The sequence below is a fragment of the Hemitrygon akajei genome, chromosome 8 (genome assembly GCF_048418815.1).
Source record: "Hemitrygon akajei chromosome 8, sHemAka1.3, whole genome shotgun sequence".
Taxonomy (NCBI): domain Eukaryota; kingdom Metazoa; phylum Chordata; class Chondrichthyes; order Myliobatiformes; family Dasyatidae; genus Hemitrygon; species Hemitrygon akajei.
The window spans coordinates 96495752-96520359 of NC_133131.1; the positions used below are offsets into that span (position 1 = coordinate 96495752).

At 41.7% G+C, this 24608-nt stretch overlaps 1 protein-coding gene across 2 annotated transcripts in view; it reads right to left on the bottom strand.

Moving 5' to 3' along the window:
• Nucleotides 1–24608, bottom strand: part of LOC140732079 (carboxypeptidase inhibitor SmCI-like) — a 56257-nt gene that overhangs the window by 14219 nt on the left and 17430 nt on the right. Inside the window, exons 2-3 of one of the 2 annotated variants that reach the window (XM_073054221.1) lie at nucleotides 23783–23962; nucleotides 18530–18709 (exon numbers count right to left, since the gene is read on the bottom strand). In XM_073054221.1, the coding sequence (XP_072910322.1) occupies nucleotides 18530–18709; nucleotides 23783–23962 (360 nt within the window). The remainder of the gene's footprint in view (nucleotides 1–18529; nucleotides 18710–23782; nucleotides 23963–24608) is intronic. The other variant, XM_073054222.1, reaches the window with a different exon arrangement.

A 24608-nucleotide genomic window follows, 5' to 3' on the forward strand; every position in this document is an offset into this window, starting at 1 on the left:
CTCAATGTGGTTTGTTGGTTGTTGTATTTCACTGTTACGAATGTCACTCTCACAGGAGTTATCTTTTCTCCAGTATAAGTTCTTAGCTGGATATCTGCAGGCTTCAGTTTGGCACCTTTAAAATGCCACTCATTTTGTGGAATGCCTGTAACAGCTGAGCCAGTGTCCAACTCCATTTTAATTAATTTGCCATTCACTTCTGGTGTACCCTGTCAGTTTCCAAATTGTAAATCTCAAAGGTATGCAGTCCTATGTCACTCTCGCCATTATCAGATTTTTCATCTACATTATGCAGATTAAGGCTCTTTTTGAATCTGCAATTTGATGTTTTAGCTTTTTCTTTTACCTGAGTAGCCCATTTATTTGTGTCTGCCTGTCATGCGCTTTGCATGTGTACTTTGTTGCATTTTCTGCAAGTTTCACCTTTAAACCTGCTTTGGTTTGGTGAATGTGAGCCCCTGCCACAATGGTAATACAATTTGTTTGGCCAGACTGATTTTTGTTTAAATGCTAACATTTTATTCTGATTCACTTTCATTCTTGACTGCAACTAATTGCATCTCTGTCTGTAGTTTCCATTGAAACAGCAATTTCAACTGCTTTTTAAAATGTAAGTTATACTTCAGGTAGAAGCCTTTTCTGAATTTTTTCAAGTAAGAATCCACAAACTAAATGATGTCTCAGTGCATCATTAAGCCCATTACTGAAGTGACAATGCTCAGATCATTTCTTCAATTCAATCATGTAAGCTGAAAAGGAATTCCATTCTTTTTGGCTCCTGTATACTGATCTGTTGAACAGTATTTTGAAGAAAATTAAATGACCAATGAGAAGTGAGTGCCAGCTTTGCTCAGTACATCAGGTTTAAAGTTTACTTCAAAGTTTGACTGCCCCAACCAAACCAGCAGAAATGAACTTTGCTAATATCATAAAAGTGATGCAAGCACGTTAGAACCAAAAACATTGCTGATTGCAGAATGCTTCAGGTTCCATAAGCACCAATTATCCATTGTGAAATCAAACTCATCAATCTTTCCAATGTAGCCAGCCATTTCTGATTTTTTATTTAATGATTATTTTCATCCAGTAATCACTCTTTATGAATTCTGAATTATTCCATATATGGCCCTTTTTTAACTCATCTCTTTTTTTTAGTTCAAATGTCTTGCTGCACTTTAGCAGGTCAGTAGCCATCTGGGGTTTGTTTTAAAAATACCTCATCAGCAATGTTATAGACTCTGTGTCCCAAGTATACATAGATGCAAGAAATCAATTTTCAATATCCCCCATGTCTTTCAGCTCTAGGCATAGATTATCACTCTGATCTTCCAGAGGACCAATTTTGTCCTTTGCAATTCTTTTGCACTTAATATATCTGTAGAAGCCCTTAGGATTCTCCTTCAACTTCTCTGCTGGAGCAACATCTTGCTTTCTTTCGCCCTTCTTATTTCTTTCTTTATTGCTCTCTTGCAGTTCCTATACATTTCAAATGACTCATTTGATTCTATCTGCCTATACCTGCTACACACCTTCCCTAAAGTTGTTATCCTTGCCTTTTATTCTGACTGGAAAATGCAAATTCTTTCCTTTTGATGGTGTCCCACGACCAAGTTCACCATTGCTAGAAAACAACTGGTCCCAATTGTCCCTTGCTAGATCCCTTCCAACACCATCAAAATCGGCCTTTCTCCAATTTTGAATCTCAACCTGCGGACCAGACCTATTCTTTTCCATAATTACCTTGAAACAAATGGCATTATTTACAAAGCGTTTGACTACACAAATGTCTGTCACCTGCCCTGTCTCATTCCCTAATAGGAGATCCAGTATTGCACTGCCTCTAGTTGGGGCTTCTATGCACTGATTAAGGAAACTTTCCTGAGCACGTTTGACAAACTCTTTCCCATTCAGCCCTTTCACAGTATGGAAGTCCCAATCAATATGTGGAAAGTTAAAATCACCTATTACCATAACCTTATGTTTCTTGCAACAGTCTGTGATCTCTCTACAAATTTGCTCCTCTGAATCCCACAGACTGTTGAATGGTCTGTAATATCATCCCATTAACATGGTCATACAAGTTCAAGTTCAATTGTCTTTCAACTATACATGAATATCCATGAATGCAGGCAAATGAAAGAGTGTTACTCCAGGGCCAAGGTGGAAAACACAGTACCAGCAGTCATACACAACACAAGGCACATATAGCATATATAAGACAGCAAGTAAACATAGTCACAACAACCCACTATAATATAACCTTATTCAGTGAGTGACACATCCTCTAAACACGTGCAGTTCTCAGACCGTACACACACAAACCTGGACTTGTCATTCCATTGATTATACTCCAGAGGGCAGCACTGACAAGAGGGGCCAGCCCCAGCACAGCACGGATGCCGCGCTACACCATCTCCTGGACCATCTCACTCAACAGGCAAGCGTGTGGCTTAAGGCCTCGTCCTCCCTACAACCAAGGGCTTGCAGCTCCCTGCCGCGGTTCTCATCAATAAACAAGGGAAGCAGACTTGCCAATGTCCAAAAGCGTCTTGCGATCTCAAGGGAAATGTCCAGGACAATCACTAGCTGTTAGACTGTACACTACCTTCATGCACCGACACTAATACCCTTCTGTCGCAGGCAGTAACGTGGTCTACACGAAGTCCAGCTCCTCCACCAATGAGCAGCTTGCTGATGGGGTAGATATGCAGTACTTGAGATTTTTATGTTCCAGTATTGTCTTGCAATTTTAAAAAATATATTAAAAAAAGACAAAAACGGTTGAGCATGGAGTGAGTAGGTGTGTGTGTGTGTGAGTGTGGCTCCCCATTTTTATTGAAAATCTACCTGTTTATCTTTGCTGTATGCTCGAGATAACTAGATATTTAACATTGTGAACAACCCGGGATGTTGCTGGACACTGAAATGGCAAATAAAATGCACCTTCGAGGTAAAACTGGGGGAAAAGATAGCAAAGCCTCGAGCAAGAAAGCTGATGTTACAGTAATGGTGCCGTTGCATGCTGCTGGGCCTGTGCTACCTGATGACCTCGAGAGGCTTCGTTTAGTACTTCTTACTGACGTGACACAAGCAGTGCATTCTGCCCTAAAAAGAGAACTTGAAGATGCTTTGACATCAGTGACTGCTACCATGGAACAAATTATGTCTTATTACGGGTCGCATGACGAATGCATTCGTGAGGTTGAAGATGGCCTGAATGATTATAGTGACCGACTGGTGAGCGCTGAAGCCGCCATTGCAGAGCGACAATGCATTTCTGAAAGGAAAGCTAGATGACCTTGAAAATCGGTCGCAGAGATCCAATTTAAGAGTGGTCGGCATTCCCGAAAATTTGGAAGGCTCGGACCCTGCTAAATTTATGACTGAGTTTTTTGACAAAGTGCTGGGGACAAATTTCTTCCCAAGGCCTCTTGTACTTTCGCGTGCTCACCGAGTCGGGCCTAAACCATTCGGCGTCCCTGTAGCCAAGCGAATGAGACCAAGAATGTTCCTGGTTCTCTTTCACTACTTTCAAGATAAGCAACGCATCATCAGTAGATGGAAGCAGGAGCTGTATTTACATGGGCATCAGGTATTTTTCATGAGGATTTTAGTGCGGAGCTGGGGTGAAAACGAGCAGCGTTCGAGGAGGTGAAATCCCTGCTTTACGGGAAAAGGGTTAGGTTCAGCCTTTTGTATCCTGCCCAGCTCCGGGTTATCCATGAAGGTAAAAAGCATTATTTCGATATACCAGAGGTGGCCAATGACTTTTTCTTAGGTTATTCATGCAGCATTGAAGGGGTCTCCTGCCGAGGTAAACTGTTACTTTTCGCAACCCACTTCTTTGTTTATTTTTTTCCAGTTTAATTTGTGGAACGCGATCAGGTTAAATGGCTATGCTGCGGAATCTGATTAAGAAGAACTTTCAACCAGCAAAGTGTAAATATTTGGGATTTTCATCTCTGGCGTTTAGTTTCCTAGTTTTTTTTTTGTTTTTAATGCTTTGCTTGACCTGTGTTACCCTTAGCCTATATATATTAGAGGTAGAATAAGTGAGTGTACAAATTTTAAGGAGGGGAGTGACCCTAGACTAGATTGAAAGCTTTGGTTGTATGGGGAACGCTTCGGAAGTTTTTTGTTTGGTAATGCCTGCGATCATCCTCAGTTGGGGAAGTAGATCTAGGTTTCGGGGGTTAATTGCCCTCGCGCTGTTTTGGATTGTGGGCCCTGGGTATCTTTTGATATGGTTAACATGAGTGCTGCTGATGGAGGCCACCCTGGGAGGTTTATTTCTTGGAATGTAAAGGGGCTCAATGGTCCTGTTAAAAGAGCTAAAGTTTTCTCTCATCTGAAACAATTAAAAGCAGATATACTATTTCTGCAAGAGACACATTTAAGAGTGGAAGACCATAATAGACTCCATAAAGCATGGATTAGTCAGAATTTTCATTCCAGATTTAATAGTAGGTCCAGGGGGTGGCAATATTAATCACCAAAAGAATGCAGTTTACACCATCTGATGTAATCAGTGACCCCAATGATCGCTTTATTATGGTCTCTGGATCTTTTCTTCAGATACCTGTCATTTTGGTAAATGTTAATGCCCCTAATTGGGATGATGTCCACTTTGCAAACAAGGTTTTGTCATTAATACCTAACCTGATACACCACCAGCTAATCTTTTTAGGAGATTTGAATTGTGCTATTGACCCACTGCTTGATAGGTCTAGCTCTAGGGGAACTTCTTCTGGTATGGCAAAGGCCTTCTTGATGTTTATGCAACAAAGTGGTTATATGGATCCTTGGAGATTTTTGAATCCATCGGTCAGGCAATTCTCTTTCTTTTCTCATGTTCACCACTCCTATTCTCATCTAGACTATTTCTTTATAGTTAGTTCCTTGATACCAATGATTAGACAAATTGAGTACACTGCTACAGTTATACCTGATCACTCGCCCATGAAACTAGACCTATGTTTTCCTTTAAAAATTAGGGAACAGCCTCTGTGGAGACTTAACCCCTTTTTGCTTTCCAATGAGAAATTTTGTAGTTATGTATTGGCTAACATTGACACATTCTTCAAGACTAACAAAACTGAGTCGGTATCGTACTCATTACTCTGGGAAACTTTAAAAGCTTACTTGAGGGGTCAAAGAATATCTTATACTTCACATGCCAATAAAGAACGTAGGAAGAGGAAATGCAAGTGTATCGCAATCTATTTTAGACCTGGATAGGCAATATTCTGAGGCACCCACTGCGGAATTATATAAATTGCAAGTGAAGTTTAATCTTCTATCTACAAACCTATCAGAACAATTAATTCTTAAGACACGTGGTCTCTATTATGAATATGGTGACAAGGTGAGCTGGCTTATAGCTCATCAGTTGAAGCATCAAGCTGCATCACGACTTATTCCCCAGATAAAAGACATGCACTAAAACTTGACAAGCAATCCAAAAGAGATTAATAACATCTTCGCAGCTTTTTATTCCTCTCTGTATACCTCAGAGTTTCCCTCAGATATAACAAATATGGAACATTTTTTAGATAAATTGGAAATACCAACTCTTGAACCAGAGGAGGTGGAGAATTTAGGTCGGGTTCTTGGGCAGGAAGAGATTAATAATGCCATTATGGCTATGCAGAGTGGTAAGTCCCCAGGCCCTGATGGTTATCGGATAGAATTTTGTAAGAAATTTAAGGATAAGCTCATACCGGTGCTTCTAGAAGTGTTTCAGGAATCTTTGGAGAACGGTTCCTTACGCCCTACTCTTTCACAGGCATCTATCTTCTTAAAAAGGACAAGGACCCGACTCAATGTGGATCATATCACCCCATCTCACTTTTGAATGTGGATGTGAAAATTTTGGATAAAGATACAATGCCCCCTTCCCAAGATAATCTCAGATGATCAAACAGGTTTTATTAAAAATCGCCACTCTTTTTTAAATATCTGTCGACTAGCTGATGTGGTTTATTCACCCAGTGATTCCCCGAGTCCAGAGGTTGTTATCTCCTTGGACGCGGAGAAGGTGTTCAATAGAGTGGAGTGGGTATATTTGTTTAGTGTTTTGGAGAAATTTGGATTTGGCAGAATATTTATAGCCTGGGTTAAGCTATTATATTACTCACCTTTAGCGTGTATAAAAATGAATTATTCTCAATCTATTTCCCATTAATATGTGGCACTCGCCGAGCCTGCCCATTGTCCCCTCTTCTTTTTACAATTGCAATTGAGCCTCTTTCTATTGCACTTAAGTCAACTACATTATTTCAAGGCATTAGGAGAGGGGACATGGAACACCGTGTATCCCTATATGCTTACGACCTCTTACTTTATGTTAGCGACCCTGTAGGTAGCAGTCCTGCTACTGTGTCATTATTAGGTCAATTTGGAGCCTCCTCTGGCTATAAGCTGAACCTTCAAAAAAGCAAATACTTTTCCATTAATAACTTGGCCCTACAGATCCGACAGGAATCTTTGCCTTTTCCTTTATCTCAAGATGGTTTTGTATACCTAGGAATACACATTACTCGCTCTTTTACATCTCTGTTCGAAGCTAACTACAGGCCTCAGGTTAGCCAAATGAAGGCTGATTTTGAGAGATGGTGCAGTTTACCCCTTACTGTAGCTGGGAGAATTCAATCAGTGAAAATGACGATACTTCCCAGATTTCTTTACTTGTTCCAGTGCTTGCCAGTTTTCCTTTCTAAGTTATTTTTCAAATCAGTCGACCAAGCTATAACCTCCTTTATTTGGGAAAATAAGGTCCCAAGGGTTAATAAGTGCATTCCCCAAAGAGTCCGTGAAGTAGGTGGAATGGGCCTTCCTAGCTTTATTCATTATTACTGGGCATTAAACATTCAAAAGGTATTATTTTGGCTTCCCCGGCCAGATATAAACTGGTGCCTGCTTGAGACACGGTCTTGCCACTCCTAGTCTCTCCCAGCTTTAGTGTATTCTTCCTTGCCATTAAAATCCTCTCAATTCACATCTAACCCAATTGTGCTCTCCACCCTCAAAATTTTTAATCAATTCTGCTGCCACTATAAGTTCACATCAGTTTCAGTTTTGGGTCCCATTCATAGAAACCATCTATTTCTTCCCTCCACACTCAATTCAGTTTTTAGACAATGGGGTTTGAATGGTCTTATGCGCATTAAGGATTTGAACACTGATAATATATTTGATCGTTTTGATGACCTGTGCAGTAAATATGGCCTTCCGCATAATCATTTTTTAAAATACCGGCAGATTCGCCACTTTGTCAAGGAAAAATTTCCCTCTTTTCCTGATCTACCACCAGCTATGTTGTGGGAAAAACTCACTCTTAGCTTTAATGATAAAGGGCTGATCTCTGTTCTATACTCACAGTTGATGTCTTTGGGAGTTCAAGATCTAAACAAAACTAAGACTAGGTGGGAGGATGACCTTGGTATGGATCTGGCAGAGGAATATTGGGCAAAAGCACTGAATAGGGTTTATTCCTCATCATCATGTGCTAGACTGGGGCTCATATGGTTTAAAGTTTTACACAGGGTACACTTACGTAAAGCCAGACTTGCTGACCTATATCCCGGGACAGACGCTGGCTGTAACAAGTGTTCCTTCTTTCCGGCTGGTCTAGTGCATGCATTTTGGTCTTGCCCTCGGCTTGATGGCTATTGGGCACTGGTTTTTAAAATTATCAGTGAGGTTTTGGGGGTGACACTGAGACCTTGCCCGCTTATAGCTGTATTTGGTGTGGCGGATGATGTTTTGGGTTCAAATGCAAACCAGTCGGATATTGTTGCATTTACATCACTTTTGCCCCATAGGAGAACTTTGCTGGTCTGGAAATCTGCCACTCCCCCATCTGCTGCTGCTTGCTTTGAGGACGTAATGTTTTTTCTGAAACTAGAAAAGATTAAATTCACTCTGAGGGGGTCTGTAAAAAAGTTCTATTCGAAATGGGGAACATTCTTGTCATATTTTCAGAGTCTTAAGGAATTACCTACTAGTTGAGCACATTTGATTGTACTTGGGGATTTGCCCCCTTTTAACACGCATGTGGTTTACCTCACAGGGTAGCTGATGAATTGTAATATGAGTGTATTCTGGATCATCTGACATGTTGTGGATGCATGTGAGCCTTCATCTTGGAGGAGTGCGGAGGTATGGCTGTGAAATGTCCGTATTTGTATTTATGAAGTGTTATATTGTAAATACATTGGCTGCCATGGTATGTTTGGGGAGGGCAGGTGAGGGGAGGTTTGTTTAGGGGTCAGATATAAAAGCAAAATGGAGGAAAATATAATGCATTATGTATTCTGTATTGTGTCATTCCTTCAATAAAAGTTAAATTTTAAAAAATTTGAGGAAAAAAAGACAAAAACACCTTTGGTTCTCTACTGAGAGGCTGCTGCATCACTGCATCCGAACATTTCGCCAGCTTACTGGAAATACCATTCTTATTCCTTTGTTCTACCCATAAAGTCACACTAAATGAGCTCTCCAGTCTATCCTGACTGAGCACTGCTGTGACATTTTCCCTGACTAGCATTGCCAACCCACCCCCTTTAACTCCACCCACTCTATCATGTCTAAAACCACAGAACCCTGTAACATTGAGCTTCCAGTCCTGCCCGTCCTTCAACCTAGTCTCACTAATGGCTACATTGCCATAATTCCATGTGCTGATCCATGCCCTAAGCTCATCGGCCCTTCCTACAATACTCCGTGCGTTGAAATATACACGGCTGAGAGCATCAGTCTCATCATGCACAACACTTTGTTTCCTGTCTTTGTACGTAGGCTTAACACTAAATCTTCCTTAACAACCTCTCCACTAACATTTCTGGTGCTCTGGTTCTCATTCCCCTCCGATTCTAGTTAAATCCCACTGTGCAGCACTAGTAAATCATCCCACTAGGATATTGGACCCCTCCAGTTTAGGTGCAAACTGCCCCTTCTGTACAGGTTCCACCTTCCCTGGAACAGAGCAGAATGATCCGAAAATCTGAAGTCCTCCCTCCTGCACCATCTCCTTAGCCACGTGCTAAACTGGATGATCTTCCTATTTCTGGCCTCACTAGCACGTGGCACAGGTAGCAACCCTGAGATCACAACCCTGGAGGTTTTGTCTTATCTTAGCACTTAACCCCCTGAATCACTTTGCAGGATATCGTCACTCCTGGTACTAACATGGACCATGAACTCTGGCTGCTCACACACCCATTTAAGAATGCTATGGATTTGATCTGAGATGCCCCTGCACCTGGTGCCCAGGAGACAACATACCATCCAGAATCTCATTCACGGAACCTCGTTTTTGTTCCCCTAACCCCTGTTATTTATGCTCGCCTCTTCGCCTCACTTTCCATCTGAGTCACAGAGCTAGACTCTGTGCCAGAGACTTGACCATTATGGCTTTCGTCTGCTAGGTCATCCCTTTCCAATAGTATCCAAAGTGTTATAAATGTTGGTGCGGGAGCAAGCACAGGGGTACTTTCCACTAGCTGTCTATCTCCTTTCTTGATGGTCATCCAGTTACCTGTGTCCTACAGCTTGGGTGTTACTACCTCCCTATATGTCCTACCTATCAACCCCTCAGCCTTTCGACTGATCCAGAGTTCATCCAGTTCCAGCCCTAACTCCTTAACATGATCCATTAGAATCTGCAGCTGGATGTATTATACTTCTTGTAGGTGTAATTTCAGGGACACTGGAGGTCTCCCTGCCTTTCCACATCCCACAAGAGGAGCATTCCACTATCCTGCTGGGCATTTCCTCTGCTCTAAATGTGCAATATGAAAGAAAGAAAGGAAGAATAAATAATGAATAAAATCTAACTAATGCCTATGCCCCTCCTCGCCAAAGTCTTGATGAGCCAAAACCTCCCCACTCTAACACTGGCCCATTCACACAATGGCTGCTCCACTTCAAACCAACGTTTTTTTAAAATTGGGCATTGCAAGGTGCCAAATTCTGTGCAATCCAATGTCTCTTCGGGAAAAGTGGTGCACAAAATATAGCAGTAACTATACTTTATAACAAAAATTGGATTTTGGAGTTAGATGATTAGATCAGATATATTGGGAAAATAGTTGGGAAGGGACCAGAGTTATGGCAGAAACATCAGGTTCCACAACTCTGACGTCAAGGCAGATTGAGAAAGATGAGAGGTTACACATTGCATCTGAAGGCAGCCATCGCAGCCTGGAATGGGAGTGGACACAATTGAGCTGGGCCTTTTCAGTGGTAGGGCTACTGATCGAAAGGACAGTCTGGGATGGGGTTCCTTTGAGCCATTCAAATAGAGACCCGGCCCACAGAGCAACTACAGACACCCTGTACACATCAGACTTCCAATATAACTCGGAGTCCTGCCATGTGCAAAAGTTCGCTGATGACACGGCCATAGTGGGGTGTGTCAGGAATGGACAGGAGGAGGAGTATAGGAAACTGATACAGGACTTTGTGATATGGTGCAACTCAAACTACCTGCGTCTCAATATCACCAAGACCAAGGAGATGGTGGTGGACTTTAGGAGATCTAGGCCTCATATGGAGCCAGTGATCATTAATGGAGAATGTGTGGAGCAGGTTAAGACCTACAAGTATCTGGGAGTGCAGTTAGACGAGAAGCTAGACTGGACTGCCAACACAGATGCCTTGTGCAGGAAGGCACAGAGTCGACTGTACTTCCTAAGAAGGTTGGCGTCATTCAATGTCTGTAGTGAGATGCTGAAGATGTTCTATAGGTCAGTTGTGGAGAGCGCCCTCTTCTTTGTGGTGGCGTGTTGGGGAGGAAGCATTAAGAAGAGGGACGCCTCACGTCTTAATAAGCTGGTAAGGAAGGCGGGCTCTGTCGTGGGCAAAGTACTGGAGAGTTTAACATCGGTAGCTGAGCGAAGGGCGCTGAGTAGGCTACGGTCAATTATGGATAACTCTGAACATCCTCTACATAGCACCATCCAGAGACAGAGAAGCAGTTTCAGCGACAGGTTACTATCGATGCAATGCTCCTCAGACAGGATGAAGAGGTCAATACTCCCCAAAGCCATTAGGCTTTACAATTCTACCGCCAGGACTTAAGAACTTTTTAAAAGCTATTATTAATGCTTTTTGAGACGGTGATTTAGATGCATATCATATTTTTTTTACTGAGTTAAGTATTGTATGTAATTAGTTTTGCTACAACAAGTGTATGGGACATTGGAAAAAAGTTGAATTTCCCCATGGGGATGAATAAAGTATCTATCTATCTATCTATCTACAGACAGTCACTCCTGATAGTTTTTGCTATAAGGGATTGAAGGGTGAAGAAAATGTAATCAAATTTCTAAAATGGTTTATTGCCATCTCTGTGTAGTCCTGTAGATAGCCAGTAAGGGATGTTAGATAGTGCAGATGTAGGTATACATAGGCACATGCCTGATAGGTGAGTAGTTGGGGATGGGCTCTAAAGTGAAAGGTGTTTTACTGTCCTATTTAATCAGATCCTCCTTAAATGTTAGCCTTTCTGGGGCAGATGTCTTTTCAGGGGCCAAGATGAAATTATGTTATGGAGTATTCTGAAGATTTGTGAATATAGCACCCTGTGATCTCTGTCTCAGAGGCTGATGTTAGGCTGTCGTTAAAGAGAGTGAACCCTTGCAAGGCAAAAGATCCCAATGGTGTACCTAGTAAGGCTCTGAAAACCTGTGCTGACTAATTAGCGGGACTATTCAAGGATATTTTCAACCTCTCACCGTACCGGGCAGAAGTTCCCACTTGCTTCAAAAAGGCAACAATTATACCAGTGCCTAAGAAGAATAATGTGGGCTGCCTTAATGACTATCGCCCGGTAGCACTCATATCGACAGTGATGAAGTGCTTTGAGAGGTTGGTCATGAATAGACTGAACTCCTGCCTCAGCAAGGACCTGGACCCATTGCAATTGGCCTATCACCACAATAGCTCAACGGCAGATGCAATCTCAATGGCTCTTCATGTGGCTTTAGACAACCTGGACAACACAAACACCTATGTCAGGATGCTGTTCATCGACTATAGCTCAGCATTTAATACCATCACTCCCACAATCCTGATTGAGAAGTTGCAGAACCTGGGCCTCTGTACCTCCCTCTGCAATTGGATCCTTGACTTCCTAACCAGAAGACCACAGTCTGCAGATCGGTGATAACATATCCTCCTTGCTGATGATCAACACTGGTGCATCTCAAGTGTGTGTGTGCTTAGCCCACTGCTCTACTCTCTGTATACACATGACTATGTGGCTAGGCATAGCTCAAACACCACCTACAAATTTGCTGACGATACACCATTGTTGGTAGAATCTCAGGTGGTGATGAGAGGGCATACAGGAGTGAGATATGCCAACTAGTGGAATGGTGCCGCGGCAACAACCTAGCACTCAACATCAGTAAGATGAAAGAGCTGATTGTGGACTTCAGAAAGGGTAAGACGAAGGAGCACATACCAATCTTCATAGAGGGATCAGAATTGGAGAGAGTGAGCAGTTTCAAGTTCCTGGGTGTCAAGATCTCGGATGATCTAACCTGGTCCTGACATATCGATATAGTCATAAAGAAGGGATGACAGCAGCTATACTTTATTAGGAACTTGAAGAGATTTGGCATGTCAACAAATACACGCAAAAACTTCTATAGTTGTACCGTGGAGAGCATTCTGACAGGCTGCATTCCTGTCTGGTATGGAGGGACCAAAAGAAGCTGCATAAAGTTGTAAATCTAGTTAGCTCTATCTTGGGCACTAGCCTACAAAGTACCCCAGACATCTTTAGGAAGCAGTGTCTCTGAAAGGCTGCGTCCATTATTAAGGACCCCCAGCACCCAGGGCATGCCCTTTTCTCACTGTTACCATCAGGTAGGAGGTACAGAAGCCTGAAGGCACAAATTCAGCAATTCAGGAACAGCTTCTTCCCCTCTGCCATCCGATTCCTAAATAGATATCGAAGTTTTGGACACTACCTCACTTTTTCTAATATACATTGTTTCTGTTTTTGCACATATTTTAAAATCTATTCAATATATGTAATTGATTTACTTGTTTATTTATAACTATGTTTTATTTTATTTGTCATTATTATTCTTCTCTCTTTGCTAGATTATGTATTGCATTGAACTGCTGCTGCTAAGTTAACAAATTTCACGTCACATGCCAGTGATAATAAACTGATTCTGATCTAATATGTTAAGTTCATTGGAAAGGGATACGCTGTTGTTAGCAATGCTGCCTGACTTTGTTTATTAGCCTCTTATAGCATGTAAGACACAACTGATGGCTAGTCTGGGACATGATTTTGGAATGGTATTGTCTTTGGGCATCTCTGATAGCTTTAATGAGTTATATCTTGATTTCTTATAAAGGCCAGAATTATATTATATGAATGCTGCAGTCCTAGACTTTAATAGGGAGAGGATCTCCTAATTCACAATTTCCAGTTTGGGAATACCCAGACCATGCCCATTGGTACACAGTCCTCAACATTCGTATTGATAAAGTCCATGACAATGGTAACATACTCACCTGGGCTGGCAGCTGAGCCCTTGAACATGGACTAGTCTACTGACTCAAAGCAACCACATAGGCTGTCATCCATTTCATCAGACCAGCACTGTATGGTATTCTGTACTGGATTCTCCTGTCTCAGCTTCTGTTTGTATGCAGGGAGAAGGAGCACAGCCTGATTGTCTGATTTTCCTGCTGTTGCGGATAGGGTGGATCAGGAGGCATCTTTGATGGTTGTATAACAATGGTCATTGGTGTTTGGGCCCCTGGTGGAACAGGAGATGTGCTAGTAGTATTTTGGAAACAACTCTTGAAGTTGCTTTAGTTAAAGTCACTGGCAATGATGTAAAGAGCCTCAGGTTATCTCCTTTCAGCACTGTTGACCAAAAAGTATAGTTCAGTGACTTTAGGCTTCATAGTCCTTTGAGGTGGAATATAAACAACTGTCAGGATATCTGAAGTGAACTTCTGTGTCAGGTAGTATGGGCAACTCTTCACCATTGGATATTCCAAGCTGAGCAAGCAGGAGCTCACCAGAATCACCATGTCCAAACACCACAAGGTGTTGATTAAGAGCAGACCTCTCGGCCTCTAACTCTGCCCAAGGCCGATGTACAGTGCATCCGCTAAATTGCAAAACCATCAGGCTGAACAGCGCAGTCAGCTGAAGTGCATGTAAGCCATGTTTTGGTGAGAAGTAGCACACAGCAGTCTCTCAGTTCTCTCTGGTATGTCAGTCTATCAGCTTTGTTCTTGATCACATGGACTTTAGCTAGTAGTATGCTGGGGAGCAGTGCCTTGAACCCATGTTGTTTCAGTCCAGCCCTCTTACAAAGTTTCCAAGGTAAGTGGCTGCAGCTGGTTGAACTTAGAGCCACCTGGACTGGAAGGTAAGGGACGGCTGCCGCACAGATCTGAAAAACCTGAAGCAGAGTCAGCTGGCCCATAAAGTTACTGCTCTCATACAGGTCTGAAGGTTGGGCAGGTAAGGAGGAGTGTTTAAAGGGGCTTTTGCATCAGATGTTCTGAGGTTTGAGCATCTAATCCAGAGACACCCTGACACTGGGCCTCTGGCCCTGGTCCGTGTTGCTTCCATGGATCGGGCCATAATTCTCACAACACTGAGTGAATGGCATCAGCAAAAGAGTTGAGCACTGCACCATTTTAGTGTCAAACTTGAAACAAAGACATGACGGAGGATCTAGTATGGACAGGTATCAGCTGTGTCTCAGTCATCATATGGTGTATGATGGCAACCTAGGGGTCTTCTGCACAAAAATAAGAGTGAAACTCGATTGCTGTTTGTAAGTTCAGCCATGTTGTGAAGAATTACTTGTTTGGATGATCCATTGAACTTAGAACATCTGCATTTCCAAAAACACTCACTGCTCTGATACTTTCTCCATTTAGCTACCATAAATAAGCTCTTCACACTTCTGAATATTAATGTTGTAGTAATAGTGAAGGATGAGGCTTTACAGGAACTGGACCTGCTGGCTGCCACTTTGTCTAAAACTGTTGCATGTATTTTCCATATAACAATTGAGAAAATGCAAATCAAGATGAAGAGAAACTGCAATCAATTGTAATCCAAACCTTTACTGCCAAGTAAGTTGTCAACAAGCTGTTGAACTCAATATGTGGTGGTTAACCTTACTAGTGCAAAATCATTGGATGATTACCACCTCAGCACTGAAAGAGCAATCAGCCAGAATCACATTCACAATCAACACCAGTTTCTCTGGAGAGATAATAAGGTTAAATAGACCTTTGGGCCACCATTATATTAGATTTGGCAGTGTTATTGCACACATCTAGGGAAAGACCTCCTGCTTGGGGTCGAAAAGGTACTTCAGTGTTCTACTGGAGGGCTGCTAACATGTTCAATAATGTGCGTATCTATAGTCATTGCTTTCAGATATTTTAACTTCCAAGTGGTTCTCACCATACTGGGAGAACGGCATCAACAAAATAAGTCAGTGTCAGATGGTTTAGAAGGCAAACATGAAACAAAACCATGATGTGAATCCAATATGACAGGTAAAATCACAAAGCAATTACCATCAACAGATCAATGCAATACTAGAGGAAACAACACACTGGACCATTGCTACACTGCCATCAAGAATGCCTACTTCTGGCTGTACTTCTACTCCGAGTATAGGCAGAGACTGAGGACTGCAGCACCAGTAGTGAGGACCAAGAAGGTTTGGATAAGGGAAGTACAGGAGCGCCTACAGGACTGCTTTGAATTGGTTGACTGGACTGTATTCAGGGATTCATCTATGAAACTGGATGAGTATGCTGCAGTTGTTACCAACTTCATTAAAATCTGTGTGTGCCTACAGATACTTACTACACATTCTCAAACCAAAAGCTGTGAATGAACCAGGAGGTATGTCATCTATTGAAGGCTAGATCTGTGGTATTCAAATCTGGCAACCCAGGCCTATACCAGAAAACCAGGTATGATTTGTGGAGGGCTATTTCAAGGGTGAAGAGACAATTACAATTGAGACTGGAGGCAACATCAGATGCATGACAACTCTGGCAGGGCATGCAATACATTATTTCCTACAAAGCAAAACCCAAAAGCATGAATGGCAGTGATACTTCACTACCAGATGAACTCAACACTTTCTCTGCTTGCTTTGAAAGTGAGAATACAACTACAGCCGTGAAGATCCCTGCTGCACCTGATGACCCTGTGATCTCTGTTTCAGAGGTCAACGTTAGGCTGTCTTTAAACAGAGTGAACCCTAGCAAGGCCGAAGGTCACGATGAAGTACCTGGTAAGGCTCTGAAAACCTGTGCCAACCAACTGGTGGAAATATTTATGGGGATTTTCAACCTCATTGTTATGGGCGGAAGTTCCCACTTGCTTCAAAAAGGCAACAATTATACCAGTGCCTCAGAAGAATAATGTGAGCTGCCTTAATGACTATCACCCGGTAGCACTCACATCTACAGTGATGAAATGCTTTGAGAGGTTGGTCATGACTAGACTGAACTCCTGCCTCAGCAAGGACCTGGACCCATTGCAATTTGCCTATCACCACAATAGCTCAACGGCAGACACAATCTCAATGGCTCTTCACACGGCTTTAGACCACCTGGACAATACAAACACCCATGTCAGGATCGACTATAGCTCAGCATTTAATACCATCATTCCCACAATCCTGATTGAGGTTGCAGAACCTGGGCCTCTGTACCACCCTCTGCAATTGGATCTCACCTCCAAACGATGTAATCATGTTTGTGTGGATGTTGTGTGATGCAAACCCACAATGTAAAATACCAGACAGTGTACAATATGCAATTAAGTGATTACACTTTATAACTCTGACTTTGGCTAAAGGGTTAACAGTGAAACAGAATATAAAACGAAAAGAAAAAGAAAATGGTGCCACCTTTAATAAAATATTTGGTGCACAAACAAGTCGTCGGAGCTCGCACAGCAGGTACTCCTCCACTGAATAACCTCCTCTGAACTCCTCAACCCTCGGACTGGGACCAACCACGGTGGTCCACCAGAGTGCTTCCAGTACGTCCTTCCTCTTCATTTCTTCTCGCCAAATCTCCCGCGCACCAACCCCGGTTCCCACACATACAGATAGAATAACAAGACTCCCATTGGTTAGTTCTCCTGTTATCAGTAGTTAGAAGCCAAACATTTCAGCTACAGAGCATTACCTCATCAGTTAACATTACAGAGAAGCCATTTCATTATTAGCAGTTAGCATTACTGAGAACCCTACATAGTTTTGCTTTTTGCATGGTTTTTAATCTTTTCAATATATGTATATTGCATAAAGTATACTGAATAAGATTTGCTTATTTATTATCTCTTTTTCTTCTATATTATGTATTGCATGGAACTGCTGCTGCTAAGTGAACAAATTTCACATCACATGCTGGTGATAATAAACCTGATTCTGACTTGGATAGCTCAGTGATCACTTGATATATGATATCAGCTCTGGACCCATGAGCACAAAAAAAACTGATTGAGGCTGCACTGCTACTGTGAAGGACAGCGAGACAGTTGGATAAGAAAATATTTGAACAATCCATTGTACGTAGAACACAATTGCACTTGCAAACAAAAACCAATGGCCCTATTGTGAAGAAAAGCAGAGCCTTTGCTGAAATCCTAGTCAAGATATATTCCTAAACCTATTCTGTGTTTATTAGTGATTGCCATCTTGTGGGCACAATGACGCCGTCAAGGCGCAACTGTTTGTGTGCAGCTTTGATGGGAGTCATCAAATATTCCTGTTTAGGACCACTACATCTGAACTGCACAGTCACAGCCATGGGTACTGCAGTAAGTAACATTACATTAAAACATTTAAGAAATCTATTGATATGCAAAATCGATTAACCTCAGACAGCAGACTAGGACCGCGACTGCAGTTCCCCTTTAAGGAAGCGGAGATGCCATGCCAGACTAAGTTTGATTGAAATACAAAGGCTTTAGACTTCCACTCCCAGCTATGCTGCTTGTGAATGTACAGCCACTGGAAACAAAACTGAGGACCTCAGAGTGAGCAAGATTAATATTACAATAAAATTTATTGTAATTTATAATTTTTAGTAATACATATTGCAATGTGCTGCTGGCATTAAACAACAAATTTCATGACATATGCCAGTGACATTAAATCTGATCCTGATATTTGAAAGCAAGTTCACCAGCTAATTTCTGTAACACCAGATTGTAAAAAATGGATGTCAGGTATTGAAGAACTTTTGTGAAAACCATAATATTGTACTTTGTATGAATACAGTACTTTATAATCAGCTGCTCAGCGAAGAGGACCTGGAACTGAGCCAGGCATGAGATGTTAAAAATATTGATTCTTGTCTTACACCAACCTATCCATTTATGGGATATTCATTAAAATCTTTCCATTAATCATGGAATCTCACGTTTGTCACATTTTCTTTTACTCAAATCCAACTGTCTCTTTGGCAAAGGAAAAAAAGTTGATTAGATACTTACTAATGGTTCTTTCACAACGTGCTGTGCATTCTTTCTTTGATACAAAGTTATTTCCATTCCCCATGCAGCCACCGTAAATAAACTTCTCACACTTCTGACTTTCAACCTTGTAGAAATAGCGAGGCAAATAGGCTCTACAGGGTCCAGCTTCTGCTGGCTGTGAGCAGATGTCTTTCTTATCTAGGAAAGAACACATTTTTTAATGTAATTTCTATATAACCACATAATATCTGAGGAAATACAAAGTTGTGGGTCTCAAAACAAGAAAAAATTGAAACCTGAAATATTAATGTCATGTAATGGTACTGACAGATTGTTGAACTTGAAATGTGGTGGGTAACCTCAGCCAATTTAAAGTCAATACATGCTGACTGACTCAGCATTGTGAAAGCCAGAATCACATTCATAATCAACACCTGTCTCTCTGGACAGATAATGAGACTAAGTGAACACTGGGCCATGATTACATTGGACTTGGCAGTGTTGTTGCATGCACACACGGTTTAGGTTCAGAAAGCTACATAACCCTTCTACTGGAGGGCAGCTAACATACAAGAACAAACCAAGCTGCAGTAAAAAAAACCCAAATATTTCAACTTCCATGTGATTCTCACAATAGTGAGGCAATGACATAAACAAAAGAGTTTGAACACTGGACCATAATTGTGGGTCCAGTATGAAGAGGTAACGGCTATGGCTCAAGTGTTCAATTCGTTTACAATATCAACTCGGGGCCCATGAGTACAAAAAATTGACAGAGGCTGCACTGTTACTGTGAAGGATAGCTACCCTATTGGAAAAGCAATTGTTTTCACAAGACCATAAGACATAGGAGTAGAATTAGGCCATTTGGCACACCGAGTCTGCTCTGCCATTCAATCATGGCTGATCCTTTTCTCCCCTCCTCAGCTCCACTCTCCAGCCTCCTTTCTGTAACTTTTGCCAAATGTTGTTGGCAAACATTTCCAACACCTCCTCTTCAAATTTCCCCTTGGATACATAATGCTGTGCTAGTAACAGCTATATCTGAGCCTTCTTCATTTGAATGGTCACCTTAACTTTTAACTTGTGAGCAATTCCCAACAGCACATCCCTCAGCATCATCCAATGCCTCAGGGGTTGGTTCTGCCACAAACTTATTAACCTCATGTCCAAACAAGAAGCTTTTAATCATCTGCCTTAACTACACCCAACTACCTGGCCTCCACGGCTGCCTGTGGTAACAAATTCCTCAAATTCACCACCCTCCAGCAGAAGAAATTTCTCTGCATCTCTGTTTTAAATGGATGCCCCTCTATCCAGAGGCTGTGCCTCTTGCCCTAGACTCCCCCACCCTGAGAAACATCCTTTTCACATCTACTCTGTCTAGGCCTTTCAACATTCAAAAGGTTTCAAACAGATCTCCCATCATCCTTCTAAATTCCAGTGAGTACAGACCCAAAAGCATCAATCGTTCCTCATATGATAACCCTTTCATTCCTGGAATCATATTTGTGAACCTCCTCCGAACCCGCTACAATGCCAATACATTTTTCTTAGAGAGGGAGCCCAAAACTGTTCACAAAACTCAAGGCGAGGCCTCACCAGGGCCTTATAAAGCCTCAGCATCACATCCCTGCTCTTCTATACTAGACCTCTTGAAATGAATGCTAACATTGCATTTGCCTTTGTCACCACCGACTCAACCTGCAAGTTAACCTTTAGGGTGTTCTGCACAAGGACTACCTAGTCCCTTTGCGTCACAGATTTTTGAACTTTCTCCTCATTTTTTTTCTCCCCATGACTTCCTGAGTCAGTATGCATTTACGAAGGGGAAATCATGCTTAACTAATCTTCTGGAATTTTTTGAGAATGTAACTATGAAAATGGACAAGGAGAGCCAGTAGATGTAGTGTACCTGGACTTTCAGAAAGCCTTTGATAAGGTCTCACATAGGAGATTAGTGGGCAAAATTAGAGCACATGGTATTGGGGGTAGGGTACTGACATGGATAGAAAATTGGTTGACAGACAGGAAACAAAGAGTAGGGCTTAACGAGTCCTTTTCGGAATGGCAGACAGTGACCAGTGGGGTACTGCAAGGCTCAGTGCTGGCACCGCAGCTGTTTACAATATACATTAATGATTTAGATGAAGGGATTAAAAGTAACGTTAGCATATTTGCAGATGACACAAAGCTGGGTGGCAGTGTGAAATGTGAGGAGGATGATATGAGAATCCAGGGTGACTTGGACAGGTTGGGTGAGTGGGCAGCTGCATGGCAGATGCAGTTTAATGTGGATAAATGTGAGGTTATCCACTTTGGTGGCAAGAACAGGAAGGCAGATTACTATCTGAATGGTGTCAAGTTAGGAAAAGGGGAAGTACAACGAGATCTAGGTGTCCTTGTTCATCAGTCACTGAAAGTAAGCATGCACGTACAGCAGGCAGTGAAGAAAGCTAATGGCATCTTGGCCTTCATAACAAGGGGAGTTGAGTATAGGAGCAAAGAGGTCCTTCTGCAGTTGTACAGGACCCTGGTGAGACCACACCTGGAGTATTGTGTTCAGTTTTGGTCTCCAAATTTAAGGAAGGACATTCTTGCTATTGAGGGAGTGCAGCATAGGTTCACAAGGTTAATTCCCGGAATGGCGGGACTGTCATATGTTGAAAGATTGGAGCGACTGGGCTTGCATACACTGGAATTTAGAAGGATGAGAGGGGATCTGATTGAAACATATAAGATTATTAAGGGATTGGACACACTAGAGGCAGGAAACATGTTCCCGATGTTGGGGGAGTCCAGAACCAGAGGCCACAGTTTAAGAATAAGGGGTAGGCTATTTAGAACGGAGTTGAGAAAAATCTTTTTCACCCAGAGAGTTGTGGATCTGTGGAATGTTCTGCCTCAGAAGGCAGTGGAGGCCAGTTCTCTGGATGCTTTCAAGAAAGAGTTAGATAGAGCTCTTAAAGATAGCGAAGGCAAGGGATATGGGGAGAAGGCAGGAACGGGGTACTGATTGTGGATGATCAGCAATGATCACAGTGAATGGCAGTGCTGGCTTGAACTGCCAAAGGGCTTATTGTCTATTGTCATTTAGAAAATAGTCTGCACAGTTATTTCTTCTACTAAAGTGCATGACCATGCATTTTTTAACATTGTACTTAATTTGCCATTTTCTTGCTCATTCTCCTAATCCGTCTAAGTTCTCTTGCAGCATACCTGTTTCCTCAACACTACTGCCCCTCTACCAATTTTCATATCATCTGCAAACTTAGCAACAAAGCCACCTACTCCATTATCTCAATCATTGATATACAGCGTAAAAAGAAGCAGTCCCAACCCGGAACCCTATGGAACACCACTAGTCACTGGCAGCCAACCAGAAAAGGATCCTTTTATTCTCTCTGGATGCCTCCTACCAAACAGCCAACGCTGTAACCATGTTAGTATCTTTCCTGTAATACTATGGGCTCTTAACTTGATAATCAGCCTCATGTGTGGCACCTCGTCAAAGGCCTTCTGAAACTCCTAATATAGAAAATCCACTGCATCCCCTTTATCTATCCTACTGGTACTCTCTTCAAAGATTTCAAACAACATTTGTCAGGCTAGATTTACCCTTAAGGAAACCATGCTGTCATTGTCTTATCTTGTCCTGTGTCACCAAGTACTCCATAACCTCATCCTTAGCAAATGACTCCAACATTTTCCAACCACCGAGGTCAGACTAACTGGTCAATAATTTCCTTTCCGGTGCTTCCTTCCTTTCTTAAAGAGTGGAGTGGTATTTACAATTTTCTAGTTCTCCAGGACCTTGCCAAGGTCCAATGATTCTTGAAAGATCATTACTAATGCCTCCACAATCTCTACCACTACAACTTTCAGAACCCTAGGGTGCAGTTCATCTGGTCTGGGTGACTTACGCACTATTAGGTCTTTTAGCTTTTTGTGTAACTTATCCCTTATAACAGTAACTGCACTCACTTCTCTTCCCTTACACCCTTCAGCACCTGGCACACTGCTAGTGCCTGCCACAGTGGAGACTGATGCAAAATACTCATACAGTTCGTCTGCCATCTCCTTGTCCCCAATTAATATTTCTTCAGCCTCATTTTCTAGTGAATCGATACCCATTCTTATTGCTCTATTGTCTTTATATACTGAAGAAGCTTTTACTGTGCACTTTGATATTGAATACTAGCTTGCATTCATATTTCATTTTTCCCTCCTAATGATTATTTTAGTTGCTTTATGTAGGTTTTTAAAAGCCTCCCCATCCTCTATCTTCCCACAGGTTTTTGCTTTGTTGTGTGCCCTCTGTTTTGCTTTTACATTAGCTTTGACTTCCCTTGTCAGCCACGGTTGCACTATTTTGCTATTCGAGTATTTTGTTGCTTTTGGAATACATCTACCCTGTATGTTCCTCTTTTTTCCCAGAAACTCATGTCATTGCTGCTCTGCTGTCATCCCTGCCAGCATCCCTTTCCAATTTATTTTGGCCAGCTCCCCTCTCATACCACTGTTATTTCCTTTTCTTCATTGAAGTACTGCTACATCAGACTTTACTTTCTCCCTATCAATTTTCAACTTGAACTTAATCATATTGCGATCACTGGCTCCTAAGGGTTCCTTTACCTTAAGCTCCCTAATTGCATCTAGCTCATTACATAACGTAACTTCCTCAATAAAATGTTGATCCACTATTAGGCTCAATGACAAACTACTCTAAAAAATTTTCTCATTGACGTTCAACAAACTCACTCTCTTAAGATTCACTACCGACCTGATTTTCCCATTTGACCTGCATGTTGAAATCTCCCATGACTTTTATAACATTGCCCCCCCATGATCTATTGAACACAGAGCACAGGCGGCTACAAAAGACCCAATGGCCCTACTGTGAAGAAAAGCAGAGCTCTTACTGATACCCTAGCCAAAATATATTTCTGCACCCATTATGTGATCAAGAACACAGCCAGACATTTGCAGCCATTTCCTCTAATACCTGATTTAAACAGAAAGCTGTCAAATATTGAAATATATGATGATCTCTGTGTTGTTCCTGGTATAAATCAGCTGCTTATTGAAGAGGAACAGTAAATGGGGCTTAAGAGTTTAAAAATATTAAATGCTAACTTACACCAAGCAAACCATTTTTTGGATATTCATTTAAATGTTTTCATTAATCAGGGAACCTCACATTTGCCATTTTTTTTCAGGTTGCAAAGCTACATGACTTAATTAAAACAAGACACTTAACTAAAAACTTACTAATGGTTCTTCCACAACGTTTTGTGCAGTCAGTCTCTGATAAAAAGTTATTTTCGTTCCCCATGCAGCCACCGTAATTAAACTTCTCACACTTCCCAGTTGCAACATTGTAATAATAGCGATGGTTTATGGCTTTACAGGGCCCTTCGTCTTCTGGCAGTGAGCAGATATCTCTATCGGCTACAAAAACACAAGATGTTGTTGTATGTAGTTGAATTGCATACCGATCTAGTAAATCAAAATCTGGGTGCCTAGAAACAAGAAACAATTGAAATCCAAACTTTTACTGTCAAGTACAGGTTTTAACAGATTGTAGAGCCCAAAGTGTGGTGATAAACACTGAGCTTAGTCAGTGTAAGTTCAGTGGACAGTTACTGCATCAGCACTGACAGGGCAAATAGGTAATCCCATTTACGATCAGCACCACTTAGTCAGGTACGTGTATTTGTTTCATTATTGCAGTGAAAATGGCCATGTCACCACTATGGAGAAAGTTCCTCACTTGACAAGGGTAGTGAGGTGGCAGGAATGGTGAGGAGAAGGGGACCAGGTGCTTGCTGTGCTGTACATGTTCTGCTCAAACAAACTTACTTGACTTTTTGACAGTATTTAGCCCCACAACCCACCTAACATATATTTTATCCATAGTTATCTATAAAATAAGAATATATTATATACTGCAGTTCATTCTTAATCTTTGATTTTTTTAAATATTGAAATACTTATAAGATGGAGAAAACCAATATATGATATCAATACCCAATTTAATTTACCTAATTTCCCTCGGGATCAATAAAGTATGTCTGTCTGCCTGTCTGTCTGTCAA